General features: G+C 40.9%; 2 protein-coding genes across 13 annotated transcripts in view; both read left to right on the top strand.

Moving 5' to 3' along the window:
* Positions 1–5338, top strand: part of smpd4 (sphingomyelin phosphodiesterase 4) — a 24055-nt gene extending 18717 nt beyond the window's left edge. For all 6 annotated transcript variants that reach the window (XM_062047270.1, XM_062047260.1, XM_062047308.1 and 3 more), the window contains 5 exons: positions 898–1103; positions 1588–1818; positions 3658–3786; positions 3855–3983; positions 4056–5338. In XM_062047270.1, the coding sequence (XP_061903254.1) occupies positions 898–1103; positions 1588–1818; positions 3658–3786; positions 3855–3983; positions 4056–4376 (1016 nt within the window). In that variant the 3' untranslated portion in view covers positions 4377–5338. The remainder of the gene's footprint in view (positions 1–897; positions 1104–1587; positions 1819–3657; positions 3787–3854; positions 3984–4055) is intronic.
* Positions 5339–6423: 1085 nt separating this feature from the next.
* LOC133650217 (dedicator of cytokinesis protein 3-like) overlaps positions 6424–16537 on the top strand; it is a 92878-nt gene continuing 82764 nt past the window's right edge. For all 7 annotated transcript variants that reach the window (XM_062047241.1, XM_062047232.1, XM_062047210.1 and 4 more), the window contains exons 1-4: positions 6424–6709; positions 14440–14523; positions 14593–14633; positions 14910–14965. In XM_062047241.1, the coding sequence (XP_061903225.1) occupies positions 6673–6709; positions 14440–14523; positions 14593–14633; positions 14910–14965 (218 nt within the window). In that variant the 5' untranslated portion in view covers positions 6424–6672. The remainder of the gene's footprint in view (positions 6710–14439; positions 14524–14592; positions 14634–14909; positions 14966–16537) is intronic.

The raw sequence follows: 16537 nt of genomic DNA, 5'->3' as shown, positions 1-16537 counted from the left end.
CCGAAGGGAATAAGCGGTAGAAAATGGATGGATGGATATATATATATAAATATATATATATATATATTTATATATATATTTATTTATATATATATATATTTATATATATATATATATATATATATATATATATATATATATATATATATATATATATATATATATATATATATAATTGTAAGAAAATACATTTTGGTGCACACATCTAACTTATCTTCACTCACAGATGACAACATTGCTTCACCAAGCTGTCAACTATACCTGTCCATAACGCATGTGAAAAGTAGTTGTGAACCAAAATATTCTACAAACCTGATAGGCGAGAACATGTTTTTTTTCCTTATGATAGATATACACACACATACATATGATGTCTATGGCGACACATCCATAGTTTTGGTTTTATTATCCCCTCTCTAGACTCTTATTAATCTACTTGTTAATTTCCTGTTAGTAGCTGCTTACATTCTACTGTAACGTGGTTGCATCTCCACTTAAAGTTCTTCTTAAAAGGTATTTTGTTGTTCTAGCTAGCTTAGCGGTTAGTTTAGTTTGTTCTCAGTGCTAAACATGTTTAGCCCCATCCGAAAACTTGATAATGATATTGGTAATAATACTTAGCACACTAATGCTTTTTATTTACCACAATGGAGATGATTATTAGTGACTTAGGGGAGTGGCTCCATGTATGGAGACACATTTAACTGCTTGCTTGTCAGCCAGGGGACTAAAAATAAATATGAGTTAGAGGGGATTGTTTGTGAAATTTAAAGAACATTAATCAGCAATCCCGTACTTTTTTAAGATAAAGGCCGATACTGTATGATGGCCAGTTGATCAGCACATCCCTAATAATGAGTACATATTAAAAGAGATATAAATTGTTCCTTTTCGCAGCTGAGCAGCTCTTTCTTGAGCCGGAGCTTGTCCTCCATCATCGGCAGCCGCGAGGCTTCCTGACCCCGAGCCAAGGAGGCAGCTTCCTGTCGTCACGACAACGCATGGTGACTGACGCCGTGTTTCGGGTGAAAAGTCACGTGTACTCCTTGGAAGGCCAGGACTGCCAGTACAAGCAGATGTTTGGTTCCGAGCTGCGAGCCGTGGTAAGCCGCTGTTGTGGAGAGTTATATTTGTGCAAAGCCAGATTTTGTGCGCAAAAATATATATTTTGCATGCACATACATTATATTTTGAAAATAAATTTGACTCTAGCGAAAAATAAAATTGTTTGGGACACAGCGTTGCATATGTGCCAAGAAAGCAACCAATTGGAAAACTTGACAAATGTATGCTCTAACTGGCTGTTTGGTGTCCAATTAGGTTACGACGGTCCTACACTGCGGACAAATGTCCAAAAACAACTTCACAAAGTTAGTATAACCAAGTGAATAAAACAAATTAGCTGTGGCTGTGGTGCACCAAGTTGTTTCTCAGTTATTGACTCCATTAGCTAGTGAACTAATGTAACAAGCAATCCAATTGGAGACCAAACAGCAGAATTATAATTCTATGAGGTCGAAATGTTCTTTTGAAGGGCTCGCTCAGCTACTGTAGTGATGTAGTGCTTTTATTTATTTCTTCTGTCAGGTGGCGAAGTTGATCCAGATCATTGCACAAGCCAGACAAACGGCTAAACGGATCTCAGATCAGTCGACTGAAGCGGCAGCCAACAAGTCTTTCCTGTCTTGGTTCACCCCATCTTTCTCTGATATGAACAACGGGCTTTGTGGCGCAGACCTGGAGGACAGTAGCGAGTTTCTGAAGAAGACTCATGAGTTCTTGGACCGAGCGCTGGAGAACCTGTGTGGCATCTTCAAGGTCTGTTCCCGTTAGACATCCAAAGATGAATGGAAACATATTTGCTAGCATTAGTAGCTGCTTCCTGCTAAGATCATTTTGCACTGGAATGGAATTTAGTTTTCAGTACAACCTGTCCAAGAACAGACATACAGTAGACAGGGTTAGAAGGAAGGCTGATGGGTTGCCACAAGGGCGGCACTCGATAAAAAGTTAGGAAAAAAAAGGTAAATATGGGAGGAGGAGGAGAAACAAGCAAATCCCAAACTAGACTCCTGGGGTGGGGGCTCAGTTTGAGCCCAGAAATAAAAAACCTAGAGCAAAAAAAATATGAGCACATTTTACGACACACAAAACTCGAGACTTGCAACACTGCTGAGGGGACGGGCTTACAGCCCAAGGCTAACACCACCAGGGGCACTACTCCGTTGTTCATTATACCGCAGGGGGTGACGCGACGTATGCCTGATGAGTCGCTTGTCTCCCGACCTTGATGCTCTTGTTTTCGGGATTACGCAGTCAGTCAATCCAACAAGTCAACAAACCGGTGTATGTCAATGGAAGACAGGAAAATAATTACGAGTCTCTTAGCAACGACCTTGCCAAGCCTTTCCAGCGGGAAAGTGAAATCCAGATTAGAATGTATGTGTTTTTCACGTTTTCACGTCCCTTCCTAGTCCTCAAATTGCTCAGAACTTGCCTTGCAGAGCAGACGGCTTCTCCAAGATGCAACCCAGTTTGCGATTCATTTCAGAAAAAACAAAAGTCTATTTGCCCACAGCTCTGACCATCCTTCAATCATTTGTGGCAGCTTAGGGGTACATTAAGCGGCTGCCAGCATTTTCCAAATTTGTAGGTACACCAGCGCAACATTTACGTCAATCAGCAAATGTCATGTTACCATGATTCTGAATAGGTAGATGTCTTCATAGTCCTCGACCGAAAGAATCAGCAGGCACATGGCCCTCCACTTCTTTTTAGAGTCCATCGTGTGTCTAGCAACAAATCCTCCGTCAGGAAACGCAGGTTTGCCCGAACCTAAGCTTCTCATTGAAAAGATCACATCAATTTCATGAGAGGCCAGTTGATCAATTCCATTGTTTGAATTTTGGAGAGCAGTGCAAAATCAATCAATGTCAATCAATGTTTATTTATATAGCCCTAAATCACAAGTGTCTCCAGGGGCAGCACAAGCCACAACGACATCCTCGGTTCAGATCCCACATAAGGGCAGGGAAAAACTCACAACCCAGTGGGATGTCACTGTGAATGACTATGAGAAACCTTGGAGAGGACCGCAGATGTGGGTGACCCCTCCCCCTCTAGGGGAGACCGGATGCAATGGACGTCGAGTGGGTCTAGCATAATATTGTGAAAGTCCAGTCCATAGCGGATCTAACATAATGGTAAGAGTCCAGTCCATAGTGGGGCCAGCAGGAGACCATCCCGAGTGGAGATGGGTCAGCAGCGCAGAGATGTCCCCACCCGATGCACAGGCGAGCGGTCCACCCCGGGTCCCGACTCTGGACAGCCAGCGCTTCATCCATGGCCACCAGACCTGTGCCCCCCCTTCCACAAGGGAGAGGGGGGCAGAGCAGAAAAGAAAAGAAACGGCAGATCAACTGGTCTAAAAAGGGGGTCTATTTAAAGGGTAGAGTATACAAATGAGTTTTAAGATGGGACTTAAATGCTTAAAATGAGGCTCCCACAAAGTTAAGACAAGAAGCAAAAGCAGGAGAGATAAAGGAGTGGGAAGAGAATCGTCCGCCTTCGTTGAGAGCCAGACAGAAGCATAAGGCAAACATGTACTTCCTGTGGTGACCCTGAAGCCCCACTTAAGTTTTTACTTCTGTTATTCAGCTGAGCCAGAGTCAGCTGACTCAGCTTCTCTCCAGCTTGACGTCTTCTCCGGCTGATGGCGAGTCCAGACTGCCGGATTGCATTATGGGACAATACGGCCTCATCCTCACAGACTTAGGCAGGACGCAGGTAGGACATTTTGAAAGAGTACCTCCTTGTCTCGGTAAGGTCATACATTTTCATTTATTTTTGTGCAGATCATCAACGGACTGCGCCGGTTTGACATTCAGTACCAAGGCGACCCAGAGCTGCAGCCAATCAGGAGCTACGAGAACGCACTTCTGGTCAGGTTCTTGTACAGGATGTCGTCTTTGCTAAACAACAAGGTAAAACAAACTTTAACTTCGACAACGCTAACTTAGTGTGTGCACTCATCATTTCAATCGCTCTGTCCTCAGTTTGGGGGTCACATGTCTAGACTGTGCTCGCGGCCGGACTTTCTGGGTCGCCTAGGTCGGCACTACCTAGCTGATTCGAGAGTACCCTGCGCTCTGACTCGTAGTCCCACGTCACCACGGTGGTTGGACAGGAAGCGGTCTGCACGTGTGAGCTTGCGTCCGCTGGCCAGCTACAGGACGCTCTTGCTGCTGCTGCTGTGCTACGCGTTGGGCGCCATCTTTTCCTACGGGCCCGTGTCCAGCACACTCTTCATTCTCACCGCCGCATTCCTATACGCCGTGGTCATGGCTGTGTTTGTGGACAAATTGAAAACACAATAGCGCAGGCGTTGGGGTTGCTTGACTCGTTCCACTTTCAGGACATAGTCAGAGAATTGCAGATCCAGCTTGTTCCGAAAATGTTCTGCTTAAGCTCTTCTGCAGTTTTCACCTCAAAAATATATTCTTTACAAAATGTTTTGTGGTGTTGTTGAATGAGAGCAATGTTGTTTCTCAAATATGAAAAGCATGAGTGAAAGCACAGATAACAGTTGAAAAGGTCCTGGGAATGAAGTGAAATATCCACTTGTTGCACAACAATACACACAAAACATTTTTTTTTGCCAAAGCTGAACTTTTTTTTTGTTTTTCTTCACCCTGACTTCCTGGGAGATTTCAGTAGGAGCCAATTCCAAATAGTAAATGGCTTTCAATTTTCCTCTGTCACTGTGAGTTGACAGATATATTTTACAGATCTTTTTTGTATTCTCTATCATCATACATATCTTCAGTTTGCCGTGTGTGTATAAGTTATAAATAATAGTGATGCTACAGTACATGCACATATAAATAAACGAGGATCAAAGTGTAAAATGTATTTGATTTTAGGAGTTCAATTAAGGTAAAGGCTCAGGAAGTTTTTTCAGTTGCTTCGGGCAGACAATACTTAACAGTATTAAACTTTTAGAGTTTTAAAAATGTAGTTTTTTATCTTTTATTAGCATAAATCTCTTATCAAATACATTCTAAAAATATTTCACTCTGTTGAGTCTATAAAATTTAGTTGTTGTTTTTCTAGATTGAACTAAAATCAATTAACTTCCAAAGATATTCGAATGCACTGAAATGTGCCTGTAAATATTGGCCTCTGACCCTACCTACTTTTATATGAAGGTTAATTTGTGTCTTTTTATTACAAAAGCTTTTTTTTCACAGATTTGTTTGCATTTGGATTTTGTGAGCTGGATTCTTTTTTACATAAAATTATACCCACAATTTCATTGAATAAACATTTGTGAGCAAAATGTGTGCATTTAAAAATTCCGAGTGTAAAAAATGTTTTAACATTTGTGTGAAAATTAGTATAGAAAAATTCAGTGTATAAAAATTTAGTACAGAACATTTCAGTGCAGAAATATTGGTTGCTTTAAAACTCAAGCCACTTCCGGTAAATTGTCTCAGAATCAGCCAATTATTTTTTGCACGGAATTTTTATTCAAGATTTCTTTTGCACTGAATTTTTATACACTTATTAGGGACAGAGTCCCTTTGGGACAGAGGACCCTATTGAATTTCTAGCGTTTTATTATTATACCGCCGCCTCTTTGAGCTGTAATTTGACCCCCTTAACATGCTTCAAAACTCACCAAATTGGACACACACATCAGGACTGGCGAAAATTGCGATCTTAATCAAAAAACCAAACCCCAAAACTCAAAATTGCGCTCTAGCGCCCCCTAGGAAGAAAACAGATAAAACTGCCTCTTAACTCCCAGTAGGAATGTCGTAGAGACATGAAACAAAAACCTCTATGTAGGTCTCACTTAGACCTAGATTTCATACACTGACAACCCCAAGCAAAAATCAACAGGAAGTTTGCAATTCCCCCTTCAAAACAAAAGTTGTGTAACCTTTTTTCTAACATTATCTCCTCTGAGCGCGTTTGTCGTATCGGCTTCAAATTAGCACAGGGGAGAGATTGAACCCTTCTCATTAAAAGTTGATGAACGAGTTTTAATCACTGCTCCGGTTTGGATTTTATGAGCCCTCAAAGTCGGTCCCGTCCATCGCTGCTTGCAGCTTTAATTTTACATTAAAATTGTATTCAATGAAATTGTCAGCATATTCACAAAATTCACACGCCAATTTAGTCCAAAAAAGGCTTTTGTGATACTGTTTATGTAATATTTTTGGTCTTGAAAGGACAAACTGTGTTTTTTTTTTAAAGTTTGTCTGATTACATATTTGTTGTCGAAACGTTTAAATGCGACACACCGTGCATGACCGCGCGCGCCCGTTGCCGTGCGTCACGTGACCATCTCGCGCGTAACGCCCACCCCGCGCGTGTCGTCACCGATGATCCTCTTAACGCGTGCACGCGCGTCCACTGCGTCATTTGCGCGTTGACGAGGAGGATGAAGATGAAAGTCGCGTGAGCGCGGACCGAGCGAAGTGATGACGAAGATGATGAGGACGACATCCCGCCGCGTCCTGGCGGGAAAGCTGATAGCCTTCGTCACGTGTTCATCCCACTTTGAACTTGTTTGCTTTTTCCTCCCCAACGTGACGTCATCAGAGTAAAGTTGGACGAGGCTGTTCTCCATGAAGCCGATTGCTGCTTTGTCGACTTTGTGACGTCATGTGGACGCTTACCGAGGACGAGAGAGTGGGAGTGGGTGAGTTGTGGACACGCACGCACCACCTTGACTGTCAAGTGATAAGTTTTAACAACATTAACTTTTTGTGTAACGCATATAAACTAATGACCATCGTGGCGGTGTTCAACTTTGAAGATGAATACATGATTGGGGTGGGGGGAGGGGGAGGGGGAGAAAAATCAGGCAGCACAAATTGACAGGTGAAAATATAACCACGTGACCACTGACACACCTACGTGAGCGCACACAATGGATTGTGGGAATTGTGGACCACTTTACTAAAAATAAGCACACTCGCTTTAAAATAACAAGGGATAACTTCACTTTGTGAGTGTGTGTGTGTGTGTGTGTGTGTGTGTGTGTGTGTGTGTGTGTGTGTGTGTGTGTGTGTGTGTGTGTGTGTGTGTGTGTGTGTGTGTGTGTGTGTGTCTGCAAGAGAGACTCATTCAACAACACGAATGAAAGAAGCTTTTCAGTCCCTGAATGCATCACCCCCTAGGCTTCTCTCTCTCTCACACACACACACACACACACACACACACACACACACACACACACACACACACACACACACACACACACACACACACACACACACACACACACACACACACACACACACACACACACACACACACACACACACACACACACACACACACACTGAGTGACTGCAAATGAGATGTTGCATATTTTCGGCATCTCTTTATCCCCTGAAACTTTTAAAACAACAACAACAATTAACTTCTCAGTCACACACATGCATTGTGTGTGTGTGTGTGTGTGTTAGACCAGGAGGACTTACATCCCCTGGTTCCATGGTCGCTACGGCAACTGGTTTGCTCCCCCCACAAAGGTTATTTGGAATACAACATCTTTTTTTTTTCTTCCAATTTAGCCTACAGTATTGAGGTCAAAGGTCAACATGAGCCCTTGCCTTGACCAGTGACCTTCACAAAAGAGTCGCTTGTCTCCCGACCTTGTTGCTCTTGTTTTCGCGATAACGCAGTTAGTCATTCCAACAAGTCAACAAAACCGGTGTATGTCAATGGAAGACAGGAAAGTAATTAGGAGTTTCTTCACTGCGGTGTCCTTTGGGGGGGGGGGGAAGTCTCTTAGCAACAACCTTGCCAAGCCGTTCCAGCGGGAAAGTGAAATCCAGATTAGAATGTATGTGTTTGAGTGAGCGACAACAAATTTAAACATTTCACGTTTTCACGTCCCTTCTTAGTCCTCAAATTGCTCAGAACTTGCCTTGCAGAGCAGACGGCTTCTCCAAGATGTTACCCAGTTTGCGATTCATTTCAGAAACCACAAAAGTCTTAAGTGTCCTCAGCTCTGACCATCCTTCAATCATTTGTGGCAGCTTTGGGGTACATTAAGCGGCTGCTAGCATCTTCCAAATTTGTAGGTATACCAGCGCGACATCTACGTCAATCAGCAAATGTCATGTTATCATGATTCTGAATAGGTAGATGTCTTCATAGTACTCTCTCACACACACACACACACACACACACACACACACACACACACACACACACACACACACACACACACACACACACACACACACACACACACACACACACACACACACACTAATACTGGTTATCATTTGGAATGGGGACCAAGTTTTTGATCATCACTTGTGGGGACCACCCTTTCTACAGGTTGTGGAGGCATAAAAACAATTAGGTAAAATGGCCACTGCCCAGTTAGCTCATACACGTCTTTAAATCTCTGGATTGATGAAGTAATGTGCTGATCATTCTTACTGGGGACCCTGGGGAAAAAGAGTTAATATGGTTCATGGGGACCAAATTTAAATAATTTTGCATCATTCACACACATTTGTACGTGACTACTGAGGACCATTTAAAAAAAAAAAAAAAAAAAAAAAAAAAAGAAGTTCAAATTAAATATGACATGATCTTCAGAATACAGCACTACAGCTGTCCTCTTATAGGAAGTTTCACCACTTAAATGTACCAGCTACAGTCAGATGAGGGGGCTGCTGTGCAAATGTCTCACACTAAAACTAACCAGTAAACATGTTTTATGGGCCAAAGCTTACAATTCACTTAGGCATCTTCACAATGGATCTGACTATCATTTAAAAAGGTTTCCCTTTAGGGGACCTGTTTTTCTGTCCCCATACCGTCAGAGGTCCCCTAAAGGTGACTGTGTCAACAGAGCGATGTCCCCATTAAGTAAGCATTGTCAGAACACACACACACACACACACACACACACACACACACACACACACACACACACACACACACACACACACACACACACACACACACACACAGAGTGACTGCAAATGAGATGTTGCATATTTTTGGCATCTCTTTATTTCCTGAAACTTTTAAAACAACAACAACAATTAACTTCTCAGTCACACACATGCATTGTGTGTGTGCGTGTGTGTGTGTGTGTGTGTGTGTGTGTGTGTGTGTGTGTTAGACCAGCAGTGCAAGACATTCCTCTTTTTGTGCGATGCGAAGAGTCAACGCCACCTTGCGGCCACACCCACATTGTAAGATGTTCATTTAAAGGACGTCGGCTCAACTTGTTTACATTATGGATGGATGAGTTTGAGTCCTGCAGTATTTTTGATGTGCTACTTTAACAACAACTCGTTTGTCTGTAACATTCTGCGTTTGTGTATCCAGATGGTCAGTCACTCTGAAAGTGGAGCACTGGGCTAAGCCCCCACTTTAACACACACTAATCAGTGTGTGCGTGTGTGTGTGTGTGTGTGTGTGTGTGTGTGTGTGTGTGTGTGTGTGTGTGTGTGTGTGTACGCGTGCATGTGTGTATGAGAGAGAGAGAGAGATCCATGGACATTCTCATCTTGACTCTGACTAGGAAGAAAAAACCATGTTGATGTGTTGTCCAAAAAAAATAACCATTTTATTTTTATTTTCCTTCCTGGCAAGCCCAGCCCCCATGTCACTATCATGCCTTGCACTGTTTTAATTATTTTGATTGCTCACTCGCACAATTTCATCTTTTTTTTCTTTCTGTGAGACAACTTTCACACACACACACACACACACACACACACACACACACACACACACACACACACACACACACACACACACACACACACACACACACACACACACACACACACACACACATATGGACACGCACACTGTGGTTGTGTAAGAGTATTCAGGTCAGTAAGTTGATGTGATTACATTTTTTTAACAGTCGCCTGAAGCACTCTCCCTTTATTCCGCCTCTTTCACACAGCAGTTTGCTGGCAGAAAAACGTTGTCGTTGTTGTGTCATTCCACAAAAGACACGTTATTGCATTATTTCTAATACATTTGGTGTGCCTGATGATTTTGGAGGCATTTATCAAGCATGCAGACATGCGGCTGACATCCTAAAACTTTGATTATCTTTGGGAGCAAGTATGTTGTCCATTAGGAAATGTTTCATCTTAATCCAGGATTAATCCGGTTTAATCCCGCTTTAATCTCCCTTTTGTATAAAGAACATCAGCATCTGGTGGCCATTCCCACATCCAACAATTCAGTAAAACCATACATTAAATATAAAGTCCACAGGGCAACAGCTATTCATTATCCTGTAGTTTGTTCCCTGAGTGAGCAAGGGTAGACAGAGATGTTTTCTATTGTAAGAGCATCACTCTGACCTAAATGGAAAATACAAATCCTGCAGATGTTCTGCTGAATGATTCAACAGCTAAGCTAAACACGTGACTTCACCTCTCCATTATTCATGCTTCACATTGTGTTGACTGTAAAACATGCACACTGAGAGGAAGTGAATGATGTCACCGAGGATGATGTCATTGAGAAGGTGAAGGAGTCACTGAGAACATGTGATTGAGAATATGTGATTTAGAATGATGTCACTGAGCATGAGAGTGATTTTACTGAGAGAATATGTCACTCAAGAGGGGAATGATGTCGCTGACAATGGTGACGCTCAGAATGATGACTGACAATGATGTCATTGAGAAAGTGAAAGATGTCACTGAGAAAATAAATGATTTTACTGAAAATAATATAATAAAAAATTATGTCAGAGATAAAGTCAATTATGTTAGTGAAAATGATATCACAGAGGAAGTGAAATTACATGACTGGTGTCAGATGTTTTCTCAGAAGGAAATGTGTGTGTGAATGATGTCACTGAAAATGTTGTGACTGAGAAAATGTATGATGTGACTGAGAATGATGAGACTGAGAAGGAGAATGAAGTCACTGAGGAAGTGAATGATGTCTCAGACTGAGAATGATGACACTGAGAATGATGTCACTGAAAATGTTGTGACTGAGAACATGTATGATGTCACTGAGAATAATTAGACTGAGAAGGAGAATGAAGTTACTGAGGAAGTGAATGATGTCTCATGAGTGAGAATGATGACACTGAGAATGATGTCACTGAAAATGTTGTGACTGAGAAAATGTATGATGTCACTGAGACTGATGACGCTGAGGAAAAGAATGAAGTCACTCCGGAAGTGAATGATGTCGCATACTGAGAATGACGGCACTGAGAAAGTGAATTATGTCACCGATAATGATGTCACTGACAATAATGACACTGACAAGGATGACACTGAAAATGATGACAATGATGACACTGAGAATGATGTCACTGAAAATTATGACAGTGGAGAATGATTTCAATGAGAGTGATATCACTGAGAAGGATATTACTGAGAGCGATGACACTTAGAATGATGTCGCTGAGAAAATGAATGATGTGACTGAGAATAATGCCACCGAAATTATGTTACCAAGAATGTGGATGATGTCAATGACAATGATGTCACTAAAATGCTGTGACTGAGAAAAGAAAATTATGTCACCGAGAAGGAATTTACTGAGGAAATGAATGATGTCACAGACTGAGAATGATGACACTGAGAAAATGAATGATATCACTGAGGAAGTGAATGATGTCACTGATAATGATGTCACTGACAATGATGTCACTGACAATAATGACACTGACAAGGACGACACTGAGAATGATGAATGATGTCACTGATAAAATGAATGATGTCACTGAGAAAATGAATGATGTCACTGAGAATAATTCCACTGAAATGGTGTTACTAATAACGCGGATGATGTCACTGAGACTGATGTCACTAAAAATGCTGTGACTGAGAGAATGTTTGATGTCACTTAGAATTAATTCACTGAGGAAATAAATGATGTCACAGACTGAGAATGAAAACATTGAGAAAGTGAATGATATCACTGAGGAAGTGAATTATGTCATTGATAATGATGTCACTGACAATGATGACATTGTGAATGATGACACTGAGAATGATGTCACTGAGAAAATGAATGATTGACTGAGAATGATACCACTGAGAGTAATGAGAATAAAAATGATTGCACTGAGAAAAAATATCACTGAGAATAAGGCCTCTGAGAATGATGACACTGAGAATGATATCACTGAGAATAATGTCTCTGAGAATGATGACAATACGAATGATATCACTGAGAACAGTGACGCTGAAAAAGATACCACTGAGAATAATGACACTGAGAATGATTGCGTTGAGAAGGATATCACAGAGAATAATGACACTGAGAATGATTGTGCTGAGAAGGATATCACTGAGAATGATGACACATTACAATGATGTCACTGAGAATGATTACACTGAGAGAGTGAATTATGTCACTGAGAAAATTAATGATTGATTGATAATTACATCACTAAGAGTAATGTCACTGACAATGATTGCACTGAGAATAATGTCTCTGAGAATGATTACACTTAGAATGATGTCACTGAGAAAGTGAATTATGTCACTAAAATGATATCACTGAAAAACTAAAATGATGCGACTGGTTTCAGATGCTCGGATGTTTTTAACAGAAGGAAATGTGTGTGTGAATGATGTCACTGAGAATGCTGTGACTAAGGAAGTGAATGATGTCACTGAGAAAATGATTAAGGTCACTGAGAATAATGCCACTGAAATGATGTTACTAAAAATGCTGTAACTGAGAAAATGTTTGACAGTACTGAGAATTAAGTCACTGAGGAAATGAATGATGTCACAGAGTGAGAATGATGACACTGAGAAAGTGAATGATATCACTGAGGAGGTGAATTATGTGACTGATAATGATGTCGACAATGACGAAATTGAGAATGATGACACTGAAAATGATATCACTGAGAATGATATCACTGAGAATGATGTGAATGATGAAAGTGAATGATATCACTGAGAATGATGACACAGAGTGAATGATGTCACGGAGAAAATTAATGATTGACTTAGAATTACTGTATGTCACTAAGAATAACATCTCTGAGAATGATGACACTGAGAAGGATGTCACTGAGACTGATGACTTTTAGAATGATGTCACTGAGAAAGTGAAATATGTGAATAAAAATTATATCACTAAAAAAAATAAAATGATGTGACTGGTTTTATATACCCAGATGTTTTTATCAGGAGGAAATGTGTGTGTGAATGATGTCACTGAGAATGCTTTGACTAAGAGAGTGAATGATGTCTCTGAGAAAGTGGATGATGTCACTGAAAATGATGACATTCAAAATGAGTATGAAGTCACTGAGGAAGTGAATGATGTCACTAACTGAGAATGATGACACTTAGAAAGCAAATAATATTACTGAGAAAGTGAATTATGTCACTGATAATGATGTCACTGACAACACTGATACTGAGAATGAGGACACTGATAATGATGTCAATGAAAATGTTGACACTGAGAATGTTGACACTGATAATGGTGTCACTGAGAATGAGATCACTGAGAATGAGGTCACTAAGAAAGTGAATGATGTCAGTGAGAAAGTGAATGACATCACTGAGAATGATGTCACTGACAATGATGACACTGATAATGGTGTCACTGAGAATGATGTAATTGACAATGATGACCCTGAGAATGATATCACTTCGAATGATGACTCTTAGAATGATGTCGCTGAGAAAGTAAATGGTGTCACTGAGAATAATGTCACTGAGGAAGATGTTACTGAGGATGAGAATGATGTCACTGACAGTTGTTTGATGATCAGTAGTAAAGCAAAGCCGATAATGATGTCACTGACAACAATGATACTGAGAATGAGGACACTAATAATGATGTCACTGAGAATGATGACACTGAGAATGTTGACACTGATAATGATGTCACTGAGAATATCACTAACAATGATGACACTGAGAATGATGTCATTGACAATGTTGACACTGAGAATGATATCACTGAGAATGATATCACTGAGAATGAGGTCGCTATGAAAGTGAATGATGTCACTGAGAAAGTGAATGGTATCACTAAGAATGATATCACTGAGAATGATGACACTGATAATGGTGTCACTGAGAATGATGTGATTAACATGGATGACACTGACAATGATATCACTTCGAATGATATCACTGAGAATGAGGTCACTAAGAAAGTGAATGATGTCACTGAGAATGATGACACTGATAATGGTGTCACAGAGAATGATGTCATTGACAATGATGACACTGTGAATAATATCACTTCGAAGGATGACACTTAGAATGATGTTGCTGAGAAAGTAAATGGTGTCACTGAGTATAATGTCACTGAGGAAGATGATAATGAGGATGAGAATGATGTCACTGACAGTTTGATGATTAACAGTAAAGCAAAGTTTAAAAGTGATTTCTTGTCTTCCTCCTCATCCTCTGTTCTTCGTCACAGTGCTGTACAGCTTCAGAAGCTCTCTGCCGCACACGTTGACGTTGGAACTTGGCGAGACAGTTTTCATCCTGGAGAAATGTGAAGGTAACGTTTAAATTTGCTGTGGTTAAAAATCAGAGTTAGAAAACCTGCAAAATGTTTGCTGTCTTTCAGGCTGGTTCAGAGGCTTCTCCAGCAGGAGGTCAAATGTCAAAGTAAGGAAGTTCTTCATCGTCTCCTAACCTTCATTGGCCTTTCAACTCTTCATTCGTGTACTCACAGTCCTACACACACACACACACACACACACACACACACACACACACACACACACACACACACACACACACACACACACACACACACACACACACACACACACACACACACTGCACGGATGAGTTCCTAACATAGCCCACGGGGAAATGTGTGTGTAAAAAAGTGTACATAGAGTATTTATTGATTGATTTATTGATCTTTTTTTTCTGCAGGGTGTTTTCCCATCAAGTTACATTCACTTGAAGAAATGCACTGTTACCAATAAAGGGTACGACTACCAAATACACACAAGTCTAACAAAGTATTGAGCAAAACTTTAACCTGAACACACTTTTTTTTTGCAGTTTTTTGTTTGTGTATTTTTACTACAAGGTATGTTAGTAGAGTATTTTCTTCACAAATGTTATTGCATACACTGGCGTGCATGCAGAGGCGACTTGATTAGCCAAAAATTGCACTCAAGTTAAGAGTACAGTTACTGTTTTGTAATAAGACTCAAGTAAAAGTAAAAATGAGTAATATATACTTGAGTAAGCAAGTATCCAGTGAAAAAAACTACTCAAGTTACTGTCAACCTTTTGATTTATTTAGTGGTTATTTACTCTACAACCACAGTTGGTGTGTGTGTGTGTGTGTGTGTGTGTGTGTGTGTGTGTGTGTGTGTGTGTGTGTGTGTGTGTGTGTGTGTGTGTATGTGTGCATGTGTGGGTGTGTGTGTGTGATAGAGAGAGCGAGACCCCACTAAAGAATGTAGTACAAATTTGACACATTTTACAATCACCGATGTTGTAATAACAGGGTTAATGTTAGCATAACGTTAGCTAAAACATGAAAAAACATGTACAACTAGTTGGAAGGGGAATTTTTGTGGCTGAAATGTGAATATTTATACTGACACAGATGAAAGCACATTATATAAATGTTCTTTTTCCTAGTTTATAAGTAAACAGTGTGTAGTGTCAGCTCTGTTTGATTGGTGAAATGGTTTCAAGCATCACTAGTGCTTACATTGGACTGGTGAAACAGAGTCATGTTGTTGTGTGTACAGGAGGAAGAGGAGGAATGTAATATAAGCACTATTTTGTTATAAAAATGTACTATATATATAAATAACAAATAATAATTTTAGATAAACAAGGGAAATGGAGTGTGACAAATCCAAAGTGTGTGTGTGTGAGACTATGTGTGGTGATTAGCTGTTGAGTGTTACCGGTAGTGTTGAGCGAAAGGCGGAAGATGAAGAGGGACAAGGCAGAGCTCGGAGGTCCGTGAGCAGGCAGGAAGTCAGGGTCTATAGCGAGGCGTCGAAGGTCCGTGTCCAGGCGGGAGGTCGAGATCCAAGAGGCAGTCAGAGCAGAGGGAACGCGGGGAGACGAGACGCACAGCTCGTAACGCGGGAACGGGGGGAGGCTGCTGGATCGACAAGAAAACACGAGACAAATAAACACGGAGGGGGAGAAGAAAAGAGCTGGAATAAAACTGGACTCACTGGTGACGGTGGCAGAGAAGAGGACTGTGAAAAAACTACTGAGCATCATGGATGATGCCAGTCACCCTCTGCATACCGTTGTCAGTAGCCAGAGGAGCCTGTTCAGTGCCAGACTGCTTCATCCCAAGTGCAGGACTAATAGACTAAACACTCCTTTGTCCCACACGCCATCAGACTGTACAACTCCTCTCTGTGGGGGAGGGGAGGTACTAGGATGACAAGGAATGCAAAACAATAACATATACTGTATTTTTCGGAGTATAAGTCGCACCGGAGTATAAGTCGCACCTGCCGAAAATGCATAATAAAGAAGGAAAAAAACATATGTAAGTCGCACTGGAGTATAAGTCG

Source organism: Entelurus aequoreus, linkage group LG01 (assembly GCF_033978785.1).
Source record: "Entelurus aequoreus isolate RoL-2023_Sb linkage group LG01, RoL_Eaeq_v1.1, whole genome shotgun sequence".
In the NCBI taxonomy this organism is placed as follows: domain Eukaryota; kingdom Metazoa; phylum Chordata; class Actinopteri; order Syngnathiformes; family Syngnathidae; genus Entelurus; species Entelurus aequoreus.
The sequence above is the reverse complement of the archived record's forward strand: the minus strand, read 5'-3'. Positions and strand labels throughout refer to the sequence as shown.